The following is an 18,962-nucleotide window of genomic DNA, read 5'->3' as shown; positions in this document are numbered from 1 at the left end:
ATTTGTTAGTTTTTTCCCACCTGGAAGTGAGATACCTTGATCTCTGAGGCTCCGCCTACCACTCCGTCCATTTAATGAAGGTAGAGGGAGGAAGTGAATTTATGAAATGACCTGGATTTATGTGAATTGGGATCATTTTAAACAGGTGAACCCCTGTCTCAATGTTGATAAATATATTTTTTTAAAACTGTCAGAAATGATCAATCATTCTGATTTGTTCCATGATGCTGAGATGACCCTGGGCTCTCTGATTGGTCTTCCCCGTCTGTGACTTGGCCTGTGCTGTTTCACATCCAATCTTGAAACATGCAGCGGCCCGGCCGGGTCTACAGCCATTCAATTCTCTGTGTCTGTCCTCTGATTTAGTCTTTTGTGAGCTTTGTGAGGCTTGTTGTCAGACAGTTGAAGCATGAAGCTGAAGAACGGGAAACTCTCCTCCTCAGCACTGGATTTACCACTTTCAATTTCTAGTGACTTAATCTTACTGTAAAAAGTACAATAAAATTGGTTATTTGAATTGCAGCTTTGTCAGTGTACCAGATACGATATCAGTTTTGAAATTATTGTAATCCATACTGCTTTTATTTGGTTGGATTTGTCAGTCTCTGAGATATTTTCATATGTACCCTCAGTAAAACTGATTATCATACTAACACCTTGCGTGAGTGAATAAAATGCCGTTCATTGTTCCTGCCAGCTGCCTCCTCCTTATCCATGGATCATGTTTCATGAGATCTTTCATAAGGTTTACCACTGACCTATTTTAATATGCCTGGTGACCTTTTTCCTTGTTATACTAAACATGATCTTTACGTATTTGGTGGAGCTATTTTTGCATATACTGTTATTCTATTTAAAATACAGAACGCCCGAGTTAAACTCAGCTGCTGAAACGTGTTTCCTCACTATAATCTGCTGCCAGCTGCAGTTCTTTTTGTGAAACGTTCTCAGGGAAAAGAGCTTATCGTCTAAATAAAATGTTTATGGTTTTAAAGTGCGTTTTTATGTTTTTATTTTTCTTTAAAAGCCGCATCGACATGCAAATTTTATAATCGGTAATAAACGTAATCCTCTAGGAAAATGCTCCAGGAGTGACTTTAACTCTGGAAAAGAAAATCGTTTCTCTGTGTCTGATAAATAGGAGCTCTTAGAAACTCCTGTCTTGCTGTGTAGACATTCATTTCACAACCAGCTCTGTGTGAAAACGGCGTGAAGCCCACCCAACAGAGAAGTCACCTTTGCAGCTCCACTCTGCAGCCTTTTGCCCTGCAGGGGCTATTAGTCATCTCGGCTGTGGGAGCAAGGCCATCGTGGCTTGTTGGTCTCTGATCTCCTAGAGCCCTGCAGCGAGGGAGGTGCAGGTGTGGTGTCAGCAGAAATGGAGTGTACATTCTGGAGAAATGTATAAATATAGAGATAAATGGTGAGAGGGGAGAGCAAGACGAGGCAAAAGATGGATTAACGGGATTAAGATGTTGTTGATAATGGGGTGGAATGCAGTCAGAGAAGAACATGAGAAAAGTCTCCGTTATGGGAAAAGTGTATTTCTAATGAGAAGAAAAGAATCACTATTTCGTCTCTCGTGTGTTTGAACACATGCTATTGCTAGACTGAAATAAAGAATTAATTTAGACCTTGATGTTTCAGATCATATAGCTCTCGTGGTGTGTAACGCAGAAGGAACAGTTTGCTTTTTTTCCAAACTCCTCTATAAATACTCCACAGAATCCTGACTTTATTGTATATATTCCCTGGATTTAAATGGTAGCATTAAATAAACTTTGAAAAAAGTAATAATTATCTTTTTGTTCTGCTTTGTGTTTCTTCGAAACGAAACTTTGAGGTGTCAGTTGGAGAGGACTGATGCTCCAGTCCTACATTTTTAAAGGCTCAGTTTAAAGTCCCACTCTGATCATCTTTGATCTATTATTAAAGTGCTCCCACTGGTCTTTTATATATGATTATGCTGTTTTTAGGCTTTATAAAAATATGTGTCGTTTTCTCAAAGTGGTAGTACTTCTTTAAAAATTTGTCTCTGAGTTTTGGGGGGGGGGACTTGAAAAAGCCTGCCTTCATTTCCTATCATCTCTTTGTTTACACACTCTCTGGTTAGCTTACAACCCCAAGCTAACATTAGCAATGCAACAAAAATGATAGGCGGTATTGGAGCTATCCAACTGCAAAGTTTAGAGTCATACGCAGATGGACATAGATCTGTCTACAAGTAGATTCTTCAGAATGGAGCAGAGCAGGGAGCTTGACTGTAGCACCTCTGTCACTACTAGCTATTTCCAACGCCGTTTTTCATCTGCTCCTGATTCACAAGGATTCGAATGAAGAAATATTCAGAGAGGCAATTTAAAACTTAAATGTCTTTATTTATGTCTTCCATAATCTGAAAAATACCACAGGATCATTCTAAAAATTGGATTTTCCCCTGTTAAACGATTTAATCTGGCCACCCAAATGATTTTGATTACCCGTATTGTTTTAGTTTTTTCTGAATTTATTTGTAAAGGGTGCACTGCAAATAAATTCCCCTTTTGTTCAAGCGTAGAAAGTTATTCTGCATTCTTGTAGTGTCTGAAGATGTGCTGTTTTTCAGATAACCATGTGTGATCTCTAAGTCATTTCTCCAATTATTCCAAAAGCACATGAAAGCAGCATTTTCCTGAGTTTAATTTTTTCTCTGAGGGACATCAACAAATTGGTGAAAATGAGAACATAAACCACAGTTTTGAAATACAAACTCTAAAATGTTTTGTTTTAAAGACATTTTAATCACGATGAGGATTTAATTTTTGTCCAAATCTCGTCTTTTTATTTATTTATTTATTTTTTTAGGTGAATTGCCAAAACATGCTATAAATCTGCTCCTGGTCTAACCAGTCTGTCAAATTTTATGACCCTTTCTCATCCTTTATAAATGATATTCTAAAAAATGAAACTGTCTCTCTTCATTGCAGAGATCTATAAGAGCAGATGCTCACAACACAGTCCCTCATTCACATTAAAAAAGAGGGCTGTGCTACCTTCAGTCTTCTGTCCTGGGTAAAGAAGTATAGCTTTACATTGTAGATTCATGGTTTCACATATTTATCTTATGTGGCTGCTGGATCCTTCTGCAGCCCCTCAGGACTTTCCCCTTTTGAAACATTTCTCAAAGGTCCCACCTTCCTTTCTTCCTTCCTTCCTGAAAACCCAGAGAAGTATTTTCTGAAGACGTTACAGTCATCCATTTAAGTGACAAGAAGTAGGCCGTTTGTGTAACAATCTGGAGAGAAAAAAAAAATAAACTGCCCAGCATTGATTTGAAATAGTAACCATGTATCTCAACAAATGTGAAGCTGAATCTGATGTAAAAATTAGGCTGTCCGCAAAAGAGATTGCATCATGCAGGATGACGGCGTGCTGGATGTTGAACATGCATGTGCTTGTTACTGAAAATTACTGTCAACCTTTTCACCGTGTGCAGAATGTATGTTTCAGTGTGTCTAAGATAGTCAGTTCACACATAAAATGTGTTAAGAAAATGCTGACTGTGGAGGAAAACTGTCAGAAGAAATCAGTTTTCCAAGCTGCTAACATGTAATTCTGCTTTCACTGTACATCTGAATAGTAGCTCCCTCACTGTTTGTTGAATTTAAAAAATATATTTTTGGAATTAATTAACCCCCTGTGGTAGCAATCAGATTGACTTGTCAGATCATGCAACTGCTTTTCCCAAGGAAAACAGCAGTTTATTATTTGAGTATTCTTAAAAAAAGAAAAAAGAAAAGAAAAAAATCCAAGAAATTAAAGTTATTTATTTTTTCTGGTCACTTACTGGTGCACACCAGTTAAAACAAGACTTTTTATTTTAATTAATTTATTTATTTTGTATTATGTTTGCTTTGATTTTTTGGGGGGGAAAAAAACAAATACTATAATGTCCCTTTAGGGGCTCCGTAGAACTACATTGCAGAAACTACTCTTTACATTTTTTTTTAGTTTAGCTCTAAAGTAAAACCCAAAAAGTCTCACTTAAGTCAAAAGTTTAACATCTACTTAAAAAAAATAAAAAAATCCCTGCAAACGTTTTTATACTTTGATTAGAATGCAGTGACCCCTAGACTTGATTTAAAATAGAGCATTAAAAAGTGCTGCTCTCCCACCATTTACAAGGAATAGATAAAACAAATTGTTTTCATGGCTTCTAAAGCCAGAGAGGAAATAATTAAAAAGGCAAACCTGACCTTGTTGAGTTGAGCTTTCAAACTGCTACACGATTATTATTCTTTGCCCTTCCTCAGCTCTTCCAGCTACATATGTAAACAGAAAAGGTCCAGAAACTGCCTCACAATTTCTTTACTTCAATAGTCCTGCAATCCTCCCTCATCATAGCTGCTCCTCTGAGCTGGCCAGCCCACTGAGTGCGAAACGGATGCCTGTCAGGCCTGGACGTGTGACCACGGGACTATCGGCCACCAAGCGTGAATCACCTTGGTCTCACACTGGTTTACATGTGCTATCTTCTATTCTAGTCTTCTGTTCTCAGTTGGTTAACTAGCTGTCTCCAAGTCTTCCTCAATTTGACTTTGATTTTATTTTCCTGCTCTAATTTCTACGCTCTGCAGGCACCAAAGTCGCATGTTTTTCTGGGAGAAATGCTGCTGTGCTTCACTCAAATCAGTATTTTCTGAAATATCATTTTCAATATTAAACTCGACAGATGGGATTGTTCATTTTGTTTTGTTTTTTTCTGTTTTTATTTACCTAAAATATATTGGAAAAAAGAGAAATGTATATAATTATGGAATCAATTATTATTTTTTTGTCTACAATTGGGGGAATCAATATTATTGTTACCATATTTTTCATATAAGTCACTCCGGAGTATAACTCACACTTTGGAAGAAAAGTTCCAAACCGAACAAAATACTGAGATTGATTTCAGAGTCAAATTTGATCCTCAATTCTTGGCCAAAAATGTCTTCACAAACTTGACGTTCCTGATGTTTTTTGGCCTCATCGTTAGATGGAAGGATTGACTGTGTATCTCTCATGGAAAATATATATATAATTTGAGTTCAAAATTTTAAAATGGTGCATGAAAGACACAGATTATTATTATTATTATTTTGAATGATGATATCTACCTTTTCTGGCTGGAGCTGCATCTGAATGACAACACTTTCAATGGTACTTCTGTCTCTCTGTAACCCAGTTTAATGACGTCCCGCATTACCCCAAAGAAGGAAAAAAATAAAAGCTATAATAACAATGTTTCGATGCAAATAAGAAAAATATCATAAAGTTCAGAAGAACCTTCAGATTCTCCCTAATGTTTGTTTCGGATGTTTCTTCATCTTTGTCATTGCTATCAGAAGCAAATACAGAAACACACCCCTACAGTGCCTCCTAGTGGTTGTTAGGGTGAACAAAAGGCTAGTTGCCAGTTGTTTATGGGACAAAAAAACTAAAATGCGAGTCAATATTTATCTTTTAAAACTCACGTAAATTGCTGCTGAGTATGAATCACACCCATAGCCAACCAATGATTACTTTTATTTATTTAAATTTTCAGGATATCACATTGAGAATAGATCTTTTTTTCAAGGAAGACCTGGGTTGGTAGGCATCATCACAAGAGAATAAATATGGTTAAAACATGAAATAAAATAAAATGAGAATCAACATTATAACAATAATTATGCATTATACACAACTTAAATATGGTTAGGGTTAAAGCATCTTCTACAGTTTTTAAAGCAAATTTTGAATAAAAATGATGGTTATTTATTAAATCAAAATGCAGTGGTGTACCATCTTTTATAATTTCAATCTGTATCAGAAACCAATATTAGGCAAACGTCTAACATTCCCAGCTGACTCAGGAGTTGTTCTTTATGGGAGGTTCTTGTGGCGATAAGATTAAATCAGACCTTGGAGCCAAAGCATCCAGAGGACCTGTGACAGTTTGTGCCAGGAGCACATCAACTTGTCTGTTTCTGTCCTGCATTTAATCTTTAAGATATATACCTTATACTCATCTCTAATCTAATCAGACGGGATCTAAAACAAAAGTGACAAGTTTCCATGGAGCAATGAAACCATATACTACGTTTGGCAAGCAAGGCCCCTATTTTGCTCTCATTACTATTGAAACTGCTTTACATGCATCCCAAGAGGTGGCAGGAGCTCATAAACAGCAGCCGTGGCCACTTCATCTGTTATTTGATTACCTCTGCTATTTGCATCTTCCTCGGTCAATAATCTGAAGAAGAGCAGGGAGAGCAAGGCAAACATGAAAACAGAGAAAGGAGCAGAGTCAGCACAAACTAATAAGGGACTTGACAAATTCAATTAATCATCCATGACAACAACTCTTTCCATCAGCAAAGTCTCCTCAGGAATCAGTAAAAGTTTGTGCATGATGATACAATTAAAGTGATCAGGAAACGGTTTCCTGGGTCAAATGAAGTTAAATACAAAGTTTTACACTTCTAAACATTGTACTAAATAACATTGTCAAACTCCTTTGTGATTAATCCATGAAGTTTAAATTAAAAGGGGAGCCCTCCTTTGTTTATTTATTTACTAGATGTCTCTAAGCATCAACACTCGATGGTAAAATCATGTCAGCTAATGAAATGAACACAGACTAAAATGGTGGAGAGTTTGGAGTTTTTATGCAGACTGTTAACATGAACGGTAAAAATAACAACTGTCTTTAAAATTTAGGAAGGCTGAGTGTAAAAGGAAAAATGACAATCGTTTAATGGGCTGCATTTTACCAGTTTGGGATCATTTTATTAGCTTTTAATGTTATAATAGCCCAACTTGTTCTTTAGACGTGCAACAGAAGTGTATAACTCAAATTTTGGGATTAAAACATTTTTTTTTGAGAAGACAAACTCAAAATAGAGTTTAAGCATTCCATTTTTATTGTGTTCATGTGTCTTTAAATATTTTTCTCTAGATAAATTAGCCTAATTCTTAAAAATATGTTTAATGAAGGATTTCCTTCAGCTTTAAGATACTGTCTTGCAGTTCCACTCGAACCGTATTTTTTTTCTATCGTAAAATTGCTTTTTTATGATTATGAAGTTTTTTTTGCCAAAATCAAAACGTCTATGCCGTTTCTAAGACATATTTCATGCACATCGGCAGTAGCTCATTAGAAATACAATTTTTGGTTGTGGGCGAGACTGTTGACACAGACCAACCCGTCCTCCTCCCTGTCACCGAGAGCTCCAACATTAGAGCCGCAAAAACAACAGTGAGCGATATTGGACCAATCCAGTTGTATAGTTTTACGTAGGGGTGTAATGGATCTCAAGACTCACGGTTCGGATCATTTTTGAAATCGGTTACAAGGAAAAAAGCAGGGCCCGGACAAGCCAAAAACCCACAGAACCCGTATGGGTCAACTCCACGTCCAGGTGCATGTGACAACGGCTTAAACGCTGTGAAGAGCGTAGAGTCTCATTTTAGTGGTCAAATCAAATTTACAACAAATCACTATATATATATATATATATTTGTAAACTATTGTATTCATTTGAGGTTATGTTCCCACAAGTTCTACCGGATCAAGTTTTGTTCTAAAGTTTCTACTTTCTTTGACATGTTTAGTTTTTCTGGATTCAAACTTAGACACATGTCATCAGCTGCAACTTCAGCTTTTCAAACTGCTTTATAAGAGAAGATGGAGTTAAATTATTCCTGTATCTATTCAGCCAGCTGGCGTCAAATCCAGGTAATGGCTAACCTTCTATTCAGAAAGAGGTCGTAAAGGTAATGGGTAATTTGCTCCACTTAATGGACAGTAATGGCTCCGGTAGCAAGTTAATATTAAAGTTAATTATCTTAAGTTACTTCATGTATGGTTGTTTTTTAGCTGTTTTTAGTTTGCAGAGGGAGTTGAAACGTGGCAGCATGTTTCAAAGGCAGGGCCATCTGTCCACTTCCTGTTCTGTCTCTTCTCTCCCTTATGAGCACAAGTTGGCACTTCATTTTTATGAATTTTATCAAGAATTTGGATTTGTTTTGATGGTTTTTCATCTAGAGGAAAATTATAAACATACAGTGAGAAAGTGAGATAACCCCCTTTATAATCCACTCAGGAAAAGCAAATTTAATCTTGATAATGTCTGACACAAACAATGACAGACACAACAAACGGATGATCTCCAGGGCAGCTCCTATTTGAACAAACATCCCAAAAGTGATAACACCAGCATGTCAACACTGTCATTATAAGCTCTCCAATAAGCAGTTAATCTATATTGTGTCAGTAAATTGCTAGACATGCACTTATCAGTGTGAAAAATAAAAATACATCTTTCAAAACATATATTTTAATTGAGCAACTTTTATATTTTTTAAATGTAAGCCTAAAGAAAAACCAAATGCATCAAAGCTCCCATGAAACTTGTCTGTTTTGGATGTGATTTCTATATTGTCAGCACAGATGAGATGAATCCATGAGGACTTGTTCTTCCCTCTGGATAAGTCTAAATAGAGCAGAATATGAAAAAAAAAGTAGAGATGAAATATTCAATTTCTGTCCCATTAGCCGTCATTCTTACCTGGATATTTGAAATGATTCTGCCTGAACTGTCAACACAGCACACAATAGCAGGAGCAGATAGTGTCTGCGCAGACACGCCAGAATCTTGTTCAAAGTTCTAAATGTTACCACTTATCGGGTGGGGAAATTGTAAGGCTTTTATTATGAAGAAGATGACATGTCCTGTTGTGCAGCATTGATGTCTTTATTACTTGTTAGTGGGGGATGTTACGGATGTTCGTGTGTGCAGAGAATCGCGTTGCTATGACACTGATGTTGGGTGGTAAACGCCAGTTTCTGCCTCCAAGTTTTTGAAAGATACACTACAATAAATTGTAAAATTGTATCTATTAATAAATCAAATATTATAGATATTTAAGAAATAAAAGTTCTATTGTGCATGATTTGTATTTCCATTCCCTATATTTTGTTTATTCAGGAAAATGGCATCATTTGGCACACAATGCCGGATTGTGCTCCAGCCATCCCACCACCCTTAACCGGATGAAGCAGACGCAATTACAGTCCGTCCTTATCTGTGCGTTTATGCCTCTGCATATCTGGCGCAGCTCTGAGAGAGGCTGGTGTTCCTTGAAATTTCAGCCCTGCATGCATGCCCGGAGTGCTTTGTCCAACTGTGCTGCACAGGGGAGAGTGTGTTTGACGGCTTGTCTCAATATTTAATTATCCACAGCTGCAACTGAGCAAATGGAAGGGATGTCTGCATACGTGACTGTGCTTTTCTTGGGGTGTAAAGCGTGTATATACACAAAGACTAACTGAAATCCATGCAGTGCTGAAATGATGTATCCAGTTCATTTAAACCACATTCGCCCATACCCAGAGAAATTAATTTCTTCTTTTTTCCCCCCCATCTTGCTTGACATGTATTATGACTGTGTGACTCACAATATTTGATTGTTCATAGAAGCTAAAGGATTGAGGTGAGCTGCTTGAACCGTTTGAAAACCTCCCAAAGTTCCCAATGTGCCTTTAGGCAGTCCTGAATTCCAGGTGCATTTTCCCTCCTCTTGTGCTGGATAATGACTTGTGTCTGACATCTGCAAAAGGCTGCTGCTTCTAACCGGCTTGTAACAGTATCTGGAATAATTTGAAAACTTAAATTAGAAATGCCTAAAGAGGCTGTAAATGTGTCCTGAAATTAGAGACGTAAATCTATTTTTGCAGTGGTGATGAACAGGCGCATATTTGAGTGTGCAAAGCTTGACGGGAGTTCAGAGAGAGCTGCATTGGAGAGACGGCGTCATTAGCAGTTTATCACATGTGAGCACTAGAGTTGCAATGCACATCATAACTGTAGCTTTGAATTTTAGGCATTTTTAAGGCTGATTTCAAACCGTCTACTAGGTAGAAACTATGAATAGTTCAGAACTCAGCGGTTGGTCTGTGTCTTGCTCTCATGTTATGTATATTTATAAAGGCACTTTGTAAATGTCACACGCTGAGACTGAAAGTTTTGTGTCTATATATTCTCCACTCTCTTGGACCATGGTGATTAATACCACAGCGATGCTTCAGGCAGACTCCCAGAAAAGAAAAAAAAAATCTTCTGGTCTAATTAGCAAAAAGTCCACCAGCGTCTCTGATGTTTCCCCCAGGAAAACTCATCAAAACCAACAACTCACCCCCTCTGTGGAGATGCAAAAAAAAAATCCAATTGTTCAATCACTTCATCACCGTGACTGCAAGGCAGAGACTGACAATGACTGAAAAGACAGTAAGCTGCATTGTGCTTCTGGTTGTGCTCTCGACTACTTGGGGAATGAAAAGGAAGCAGTAAAATGTCAGAGATAAGTCAAAACATTTTCATCCCTTCCTTTATGCCCCCGTGTAATTATGAAGTCTGCCTTTCAAAACATCTGTGATTGTGGGTGACAATTCTGTTTTCTAAAGCCCAAATAAAACTGATAAGTGGACACGGAGGGGATTTTGTCATAAAAGCATGAATATTAACAAATAATTAGAGTATCAGGATGAAAAGCTCAATGCTGGTGGATGGTCAGCTTGGTGCTGTTGCATTTTTAAGAGTCTGGTTTATTCAAAGTATACTCTACCAGCAGATTAGACGGGGTGGATTATCAGATGGCATTTTTTGAGTCTCAAGCAAGCAACAAATCAGAGCCAGCACGGTCCAAGAGAGCGTCAGACAAAAGGACTTGGAGTCCAAGAGAATGTGAGCACAAAGATTTAGCTAAATGTCAGAATGCTTGTCTTGTATTCAGAGCAATTTTTAATCTCTTTTGTTGTTGCGACTTGTGTGCTCTATTCTCTGAACAAAACATAAAAACACAATGGGGGTTTTGGAGCAAAAGATGAGGCAGAGAAGTAGAAAACTACTGGAAGAAAAAGTACCGGCACCGTCGGATAACTGGCGCTGGACAGTTGCTGCTAAGCGTTTAATCTCTCACGCTTGGAGAATACAAACAATCTTGTAATCGTCCCCGACCTTGACACGAACGGCGAGGTGGTGAGGGAGATGGGCTGCTTTGCATTTCCCACAGATGCTTTGCAGAGACACGCAGAACAATTAGTAAACTGGATAAAAAGGAAATGAGCCTGCCTCCTTCCCATCCCTACCCTTCTCGCTCGCGCTCCCTTTGGGGGAGTTACCTGGCACGCCCCCAAAGCAGAGTTTCCATTGACACAAATACTTATCATAAAGAAGAGCTTAACATACCTGTAGGCTGTATCCACCTGCAGTTATTGATTACACCATGTCAGGTACTGTTCCTCTGGTTATTAATATTAATTAAGTTGCATATGGTGAAATAATAAAAGAAAAAATGTAATAATTTCTAAAGATTAGACAAATAAAAGTAAAACTGTGTATGTTTATGTTTATTGGTGTGTCACAAAATCTATATTCATGGCATTAACTTGACAACAGAATGAGTTTTGTCTCTACATTGCAACCAAATTGAATTGGAAGCTTTTTGTGTATGTGCATGTGTGTGTGCGCCAGCGGACCCACAAATTGCCTTTATGTTATTACATGACTTTTGTCCTCCGACAGCAGAGCATTACCTCTGTTATTGAATATGCTGTGAGGTGAGATATAATTATGCTACTGGAAAATTCTATTTCAGCGGTTTGATTATAGGAGTTTTTTTTTTTTTTTTTAACTAAAACAGTTTGGTTTTTAGCTTCATTCCACAGAGGGATAATAAGCCTCACCCCTTCTCACCATCTTAACCGACAACTTAAAACGGAATGAACACAATGGCCCCTAAGCCCCTCTGGGACATGTATTTATTTCCTTGTAATTGTCAAGCGCTCTTCAGTGTCTCCTGCATTCAATGCCGTATTAGAGGCAGCAAAACAAGCATTGGTGGCCAATGTTCTCTAACTGTAGTTTCATTTTTATCAACTTTTTTTTTTCCTTTTTTGCTTTGACACTGAGGGTTTTTTCATGCAGTGCAATTTGTTTTTCACAATGTGCTCCAGCCAGTAGTCCTCTCCTTTGTGTTTGTTCTGGTTTCCGAGGCAGATCGCGCCGCTTGTTAACATCAAAGGTAAATAAAAGGGCAGACTGGAATGCTTGAGAATTTGAGAGAAAAAATATGCTTAAAACTCACTGGTGGCAATTAGTATGTTTGCTCTCAGAGAGGTATGACACTCGAGCTAATGATGACTCTTCAGGGTGAAATGGACACCGGCAAACATTGCTTCAGAATGAAGTATACATGTGATGCGTTATAGTTTTGCTTTTATTTGAAACACACAGGTGTCCTAAATATTACAGTAAAGAACACTTTTTTGATATTGTAGCCCAGAGGCATGCAACCCTTAGAACACAGCACCAGAGAAAGGTGCCGGTCAAGTTCGTGAAGTCAGGAGTGATAAATCCAAGGTGGAGTAAATGGCTGGATCAGCAGCTTTTTGACCAGCTTTAAGTGCAAGTAGATTAAATCAAGGGGAAAAACAAGGTGCCCCAGTCAGTCAGCGGTTTTGATGGAAATGCGTGTGTGCTTTGTTGATACTAGGGGCAGGCGCTGACTGTACATATCAAAGGACTTTCAGTTTTTTTGGATGTGTTGATCAAAAGGGTTTATTTTTGCATTCCTATCTGAATCAAGCCTTTGTGTTTATGCAAATCTGGAACGTATGTGTGAAGGTATGCATAGTGATATTAAAAAAACTGCCTGGGAGTTTGTCACTCTGGGAAGTGTTTGGTTTGTGCCGTTTCTAATTTTAGTCATCCCTGTAAATCGTAAAGGCACTGCTAGGGTTCATGTTTTATTTTCACGAAAAAACATAATTGGAACTGATTTGAGATTAATGCCTTTGTAATGTTAATTTTAACACATTGTCAATTGTGTAGAAGGATACTTAAATAAGAATTCATCTTCTTTTTGACCCTAAGTACTTAAAGTCCTCCACCTTCCTCACCTCTGCTCTCTGTAACCTCAGCGTTCCACTTGAGTTCCTCTCATTTGCACTGTTTCACAGCAGCTGACCTTCATTCTTTCTGCTAAAGCAAATCTCCACTTCTACACATATTCCTGCCCCAGCTCCCTGCTCTCACTGCAGATGACAATCTCATCTCTGCACATCTCCCTTGTTCTCAAAAAATGTCCACCAGGACACTTCTCCTTCATTCCTCAGGCATCCTCTCACTCTCCAAGGTCTTGTTAAACGGTCCAACCAGAAACTCCACTGACACCTAAACTCTTCCATATGTTGACAACTGCATTCTCACTTTTCACTGTTTCCTCATTTCACTGTCACCGATCTTTGTTGCTTCCTGTTTCACAGCAGCCACATCTTCTCCTCTGAGCTCTAAGACATTCTCCTCATTCATCAGCTCTTCAAAGTTCTCCTTCCATCTTTCTGTCATATTTGTGTAGAACCTGTCAACACATTTCCACCCCTGTCCTTGATCACCCTAACCTGCCACACTTCCTTCCATCTCTGTTTCTCTGTCTAGACAACCTTCACAGATCCGCCTCTCCTTTGTGTTTAATCTGTCATAGAAGTCCTCATATGCCCTTATTGCCCCTTTTACCCTGTGCTGCTCCTTCATTCCACATCCTTATCTGCTTTCCTCATTCCATGTTACACGCCAAGGATTGTCCTCTCAGTTTCCCTGATCACTTTAACTGTAGCTGTCAAGTCATCTAGAAGAACCTCCGGATCTCCGAGGAGTTGAAACAAGATTTGGGCAACTCCAGGCCTCGAGGGCCACGTTCTAATTGGCTAGACACACCTGAACCAGGTAATCAGTCATGAGTAAGGCTTGGATATCTAGAAACCATGCAGACACTGCGGTCCTCGAGGCCTGGAGTGGCCTATCCCTGATCTAGAGAAACCATGGATTCCCTAATCTGTCTCCCGCTGGAAGTTCTCCTCTAGGTCACCTCATTTCTGGGGGGCATAACCGCTGTCAACATTTACCATCACACCTTCAACTTCTAGCTCTTCACCTCTGCTATCTCTCTTACTCAGTTTACACCCCCACCATGATCTTTTTTTTTCGTTGTTAACCGGGGCTACAATTGATCTGGTATGAAAGTTGTGGTTTTGATTTTCACAATTAATAAAGTTTGTTTTTTACATTAGATGTCCTTCCTGAAACAACCCTTTACATTAACATGGACCAACACATAAAAGCATTGGATTGTCCTCCCTTGTGGGGACATATTTTTTTTAATAAATATTACTTTAGTTGTGTTGTTTTGGCTCTTTTTTTTCCAGAGTCTTTAGGTTATTTCTAGTAGAACAAAAAGGTGAAATATGTTTGTTTTTTGTTGGACAGTGTTCCTTGACAGGTTGCATTTATTTACTTTATTTAAATATCTTTTTTTTTTTCCCTCAAGCTCCTTCTGATCCAGATGGAGACCCGTGTCGGAGAACCAACTGTGGTCGAGGTCGACAGTGTGTCGTGATGGCTGGAACTGGACGAGCTGAGTGCGTTTGCCAGGAACACTGCCGACCCTCCTTTGTTCCAGTGTGTGGGTCGGATGGCAGGTTCTATGAAAACCACTGTGAGGTGTACCGCACTGCCTGTCTGGAGAGGAGACGGATCTATGTGGTTCACAGCAAAGACTGCTTCTTCAAAGGTAAGCCTGCAGCTCTGCACTGGCTCAGGAGCAAGATGCACTGAGTTCATTCTAATCAATAGGGTACAAGAATTAAAGAATTTTGTATAATTTGTCTTTTTTGGTAATTAAGTTGGTGATCAGAATTTGTACAACACATGGACCAATACAACTGCTGTAAGTGGAACTTTTATAAAGACCCACTCCAAAGAAAATCGTGTTTTTAACATGTTCTTGTAGCATTTTTTAGGTAAATTAAGCTCAAAATTGCATTTCTGAGTATTTTATTTGAATTGTTGTGAATCAGGAGCAGACATAAAAAAAACAGTGTGAAACTAAATTTGTGATGTAGAAAATATGCACCACAAAAGCACTACTCAGCAAAGAGAAATGAAAGGGGGCGGGGTTGCTCCCTGAGACATGGCTTGTTCTCTTTTTCGAAAAACCTGTATAATGAGCACTGTAAAGCATTTGTACCTTGAATCTTTTTCAAATAAAAAATAGAAAGAAAGACCGCCGCTCTGCAGAAACTATGTCATAGAAAACGAAAGAGCTTTTTTTTTGTAAATTTTTGGCTAAAAACGGCACAATCATAATTCACAACTTAGGATGCTTTTAAAAAGATGATTGGAGTGGGTCTTTAAAAGTTTAATGAAGAAACATAATTTTACTTTCTGGTAAACCCTTATTGGCTTTTTAAAATAAATGAGAGGAATGTGTTCTACATTGTCTGATCTAACACCAGTGAGTTTGAGAGTCAAAGACACACTCAAATACTTACACAAACATGGTGTTTTGTTCTCCCCATTGAAGTTGGTTCATAAACCAACATTTAATGCTATTTTGTTATTTGTGCTATAGAATAAAAAAAAAATGCTTGTTTGTGCTGTACTTGCCATACGGGGCTTAAATGTATTATCAAACCTTTGATTTTTACAAAGACATAATGTGGGAGATTTTTAGGTTTTGCAGTGGAGCTGTTGTTGCACGGCAACAAACACGCCATTATGATTTTGAACTTCGGCTGCGTCTTTGATGTCTCTGTGAATCACAGACACTAATGCAGGTTAATACTTTGAAGCTTATCGAAAGGGGAAATTGCACTGGAATGATCCTCAGAAACCTTTGACACCGTCTTCAAAGTGAGATTGGCGCCTTGCTTCGGTACAATATGGACACGTTTCAGTAGAAGGATGCAGAACACAAATGCTTTTGTTCTGTTGAGTTGCAGCTGCAAGCACCTTTTCAGGTGTGGATGAAATCTTTGATTTATGGATCACAAGTTTATTCGGGAAGAAATAGTTATTGCAGAAACTTTAATGAGACTTCTTTGCAAAATACAAGGCTTTTCTGTTGATACAAGCAACTTTGTCATTTATGGAGGCAATGATGATGTGTTTTAAGTTAAGCCTCTTAATTTTTTCATTAATATCTTACCAGAAATAACTCACTTTTGGTCTATTGAGGATCACCAACACTCCAATGTAACTCTGCAGCCTTAGTCTTTGACTTTTGCATTCTCAGCTTACCTACCAAACAGCTTACTTACTTTATTGTGATTTTGATTTGATCCTTGTCAGTAGAGACATTTTTCATTTATAGAATTATTTTGGGATCATCTGTCATAGCAGAGATCGTCGAGTTAAAAAACAGAACTTGGTGTCATATGAAGTCCAATGAATATCAGACATGAATAAAATATGTCAGCTTTTGCATTTTGCATCACACTTGGATGAAAGAAATCCTTGCAAACACCATCATCCTTATGTGGCCCATATTAAGACGTTAATGTTTCAAGAGTTGGTTGTCACTTATGATATTAGAATCTTTGCTTGTAAAAATGAATTAAAAAATAAATAAATTGGTGCATTTTTTTATAAAAGGATGTTACTGAAAAGCATGAGTTTGTGTTGTAGTTGAGCAGCTGTCAGCTGCTTCTTGGTTGTTTGTGTCCTTGGGCAAGTCGTATAACCTGAATACATTGAATTGAATGAAGGATGTAAGTAGCTTGAATTCAAAGTGTTTGATTTGCTCAGTAATTGAATGTAAATGTTGATGATGTGTATTAAGTATGTATATATAACCAAATAATCCATGTTTTAGACCTCCATATAGCTCATCTTGACTATGACATTATTGCAGATGATGTAATATCACTTATAGCATAACGTGTGGCTCACCTGGTAGCAACTCCAGCCATTAAAGGCCTTAGTTCATCTGGCTTTTCTCATTTTCTTGCCCTACCTACTCCTGATTATCTGGATTGGATGTGTCCTACCATTTAGAGACTCCAGTCCCAATTCCTTTTGTTATTCATCATTTTTTGCTATGCTGCTTTGAGAGCCATGTGTTCCTGTTGATGAATAGTTCCTATTTTCTATCAATATCCCATAGCTTCAGTACCAAACCGACTGTCAACCTTTCTTTTTCTAAAGCCACATGATATAAAAAAATGTGTTTCTTTTTCATGGGTAGATTTACTTTCACTTTTTTATGGATAGATTTGCTTTCAGTTTTGATAAATTGTGTTGTTCTACTGTGATAGGCTGTTTACGCAGGAGCAAAGCTACAATATCAAATCTGGCAACCATTTCTGCCAACTTTCATTTCATGACATCTGGGCTGTTTTCCTTCTCTCAGTACTGCTCCTCTATGACTCTTAACTTTGGTCACATCTCTGTCTTTATGTGTCTTCACTGCTACTAACTAAAGAGCTGCACAATTTTGTTTGTGCATAACTTAATGAATGGATAGGCAGATATTTACAACCTCTTTTTTCACCACTTTTTTCTAAAAGCTCGTTCAGGCAGAAAGAAGCAGTGACACTGCAGAGCACTTATCTTCAATAGTTTAACTAAGTGGGCTTTTGATGCGCCACTGTCTCACAGCTCGTTTTAATGAATAGTTACGCAGTCAATAAACCCAAGATGCAATTCAAGGTAAAGCAGGCAAAATGGATGAATTCAGATATTATGCATGAGTTTCTTAACGATAAAACATTGTTATAATTAATTCAATCCCTGCAGGACTGCTGCTAGGGAATGCAGCAGCGCTCTGGCATGCTCTGCACTAAAAACCTTCCTCACAAACATGATTACAGATGGTGTTTGTTTATTGTTTTAGTCTTGTAGACTTTTCCAATAAGTCACAGGTGGCTTGATAAGTGCCTTGTTTTGTGTTCACAACTAGTAACCCGTCGGGTCTGTATACATTCTTCAACAAACGGCTAACTGGCAACTTTAAAGTCTTGAGAGTTATCTTCATTAAACATGGAATAATTAGTGTATTGGAACTGGTTTCAATACAGTCACATTTTATCAATGCCCTTATTTATCCAACATTTTATAATTTCGGTCAAATAAGGCAAAACTGTATTTTATGATGGCTAAAAAGTTTATTTGTATTTAAATAATATTGTTTATTTTATGTAATTTAATTTACAGTACATTTATCAATAACGTACACAATATCAGATTACTTTTAGATGCACTTATACTTTTCTTTAATTCTTTGCTTTTTTTGTCTCACATCCTTGTGTGTTTGTGTCCATCCAGGACATCACAAGTTTAATTCAGTGGATGTTTTTATGTGACATTTCATTTCTAAAATCTGGGGCAGGGCTGCTCAACTCTAGAACTCCAGACTCTTCTTTTGCTGCAGTTATTTTGGCTCACCTGAATTTGGTGTGTTCATTCATTCAAAACCAGCTTTTGAATAGGGAAGATTCATAATAATAAATGAGATGACCTAGAAGTGACTTCATACTTGGAATATGAAGATGTTATTCAGAAATTTGAAAAGGATAACACGCGTGGTTTGATGATCAGCAGAGAACATACTGGATCGTTTGGAGGATTTGTAACAGAGACATTCGGTTAGGTGAAGATGACGGATGAGGCAGCGCCTCACTCGTCTTCATCCTCATCTGATTTCATAAAATGTATTCTAATAATAAAGTAAAATATCTGTTCACCACTTTGTGATACAAATGCAATAGTATGTGTATGATTCTAATAATTTCATTCATTTCTATACTTTTGCTGTATTTTGTGTGTTTCTTGTTCTTGTTCTTGTTATATTGAACCTCTGCACATTTAAAATTCTGTCTTATTCCAAAATGAACCTTGTATGTGTTTGGAGAAAATGCTGATATGAGATAATAATCACCATCAGGAGTTGGCAAAGATGTTGGGTTCATTTGTAATCTGAAATAGTCTGTACCTCACCAGCCTGACCGTGGTCTTCTACCCTGCCTTGGCTTTTAGGGTCCCAGTAGAGTCTCGAGCATAGAGTCTAGAGTCTCTATGCTTTGATTCACGGTTACATTTTAAATGACATATTCCAGACTA

The 18,962-nt window shown here is 37.8% G+C and overlaps 1 protein-coding gene across 1 annotated transcript in view; it reads left to right on the top strand.

Moving 5' to 3' along the window:
* The window catches only part of fstl4 (follistatin-like 4), a gene marked incomplete in the record, with an annotated part of 180,383 nt that overhangs the window by 51,556 nt on the left and 109,865 nt on the right, over positions 1–18,962 (top strand). Inside the window, 1 exon segment of the mRNA XM_036215342.1 lies at positions 14,392–14,634. Within this exon segment, the coding sequence (XP_036071235.1) occupies positions 14,392–14,634 (243 nt within the window).

The sequence above is a fragment of the Oryzias melastigma genome, linkage group LG14 (genome assembly GCF_002922805.2).
Source record: "Oryzias melastigma strain HK-1 linkage group LG14, ASM292280v2, whole genome shotgun sequence".
Classification (NCBI taxonomy): domain Eukaryota; kingdom Metazoa; phylum Chordata; class Actinopteri; order Beloniformes; family Adrianichthyidae; genus Oryzias; species Oryzias melastigma.
Note: the sequence above shows the minus strand (reverse complement) of the source record. Positions and strands in the feature narration are given on the sequence as shown.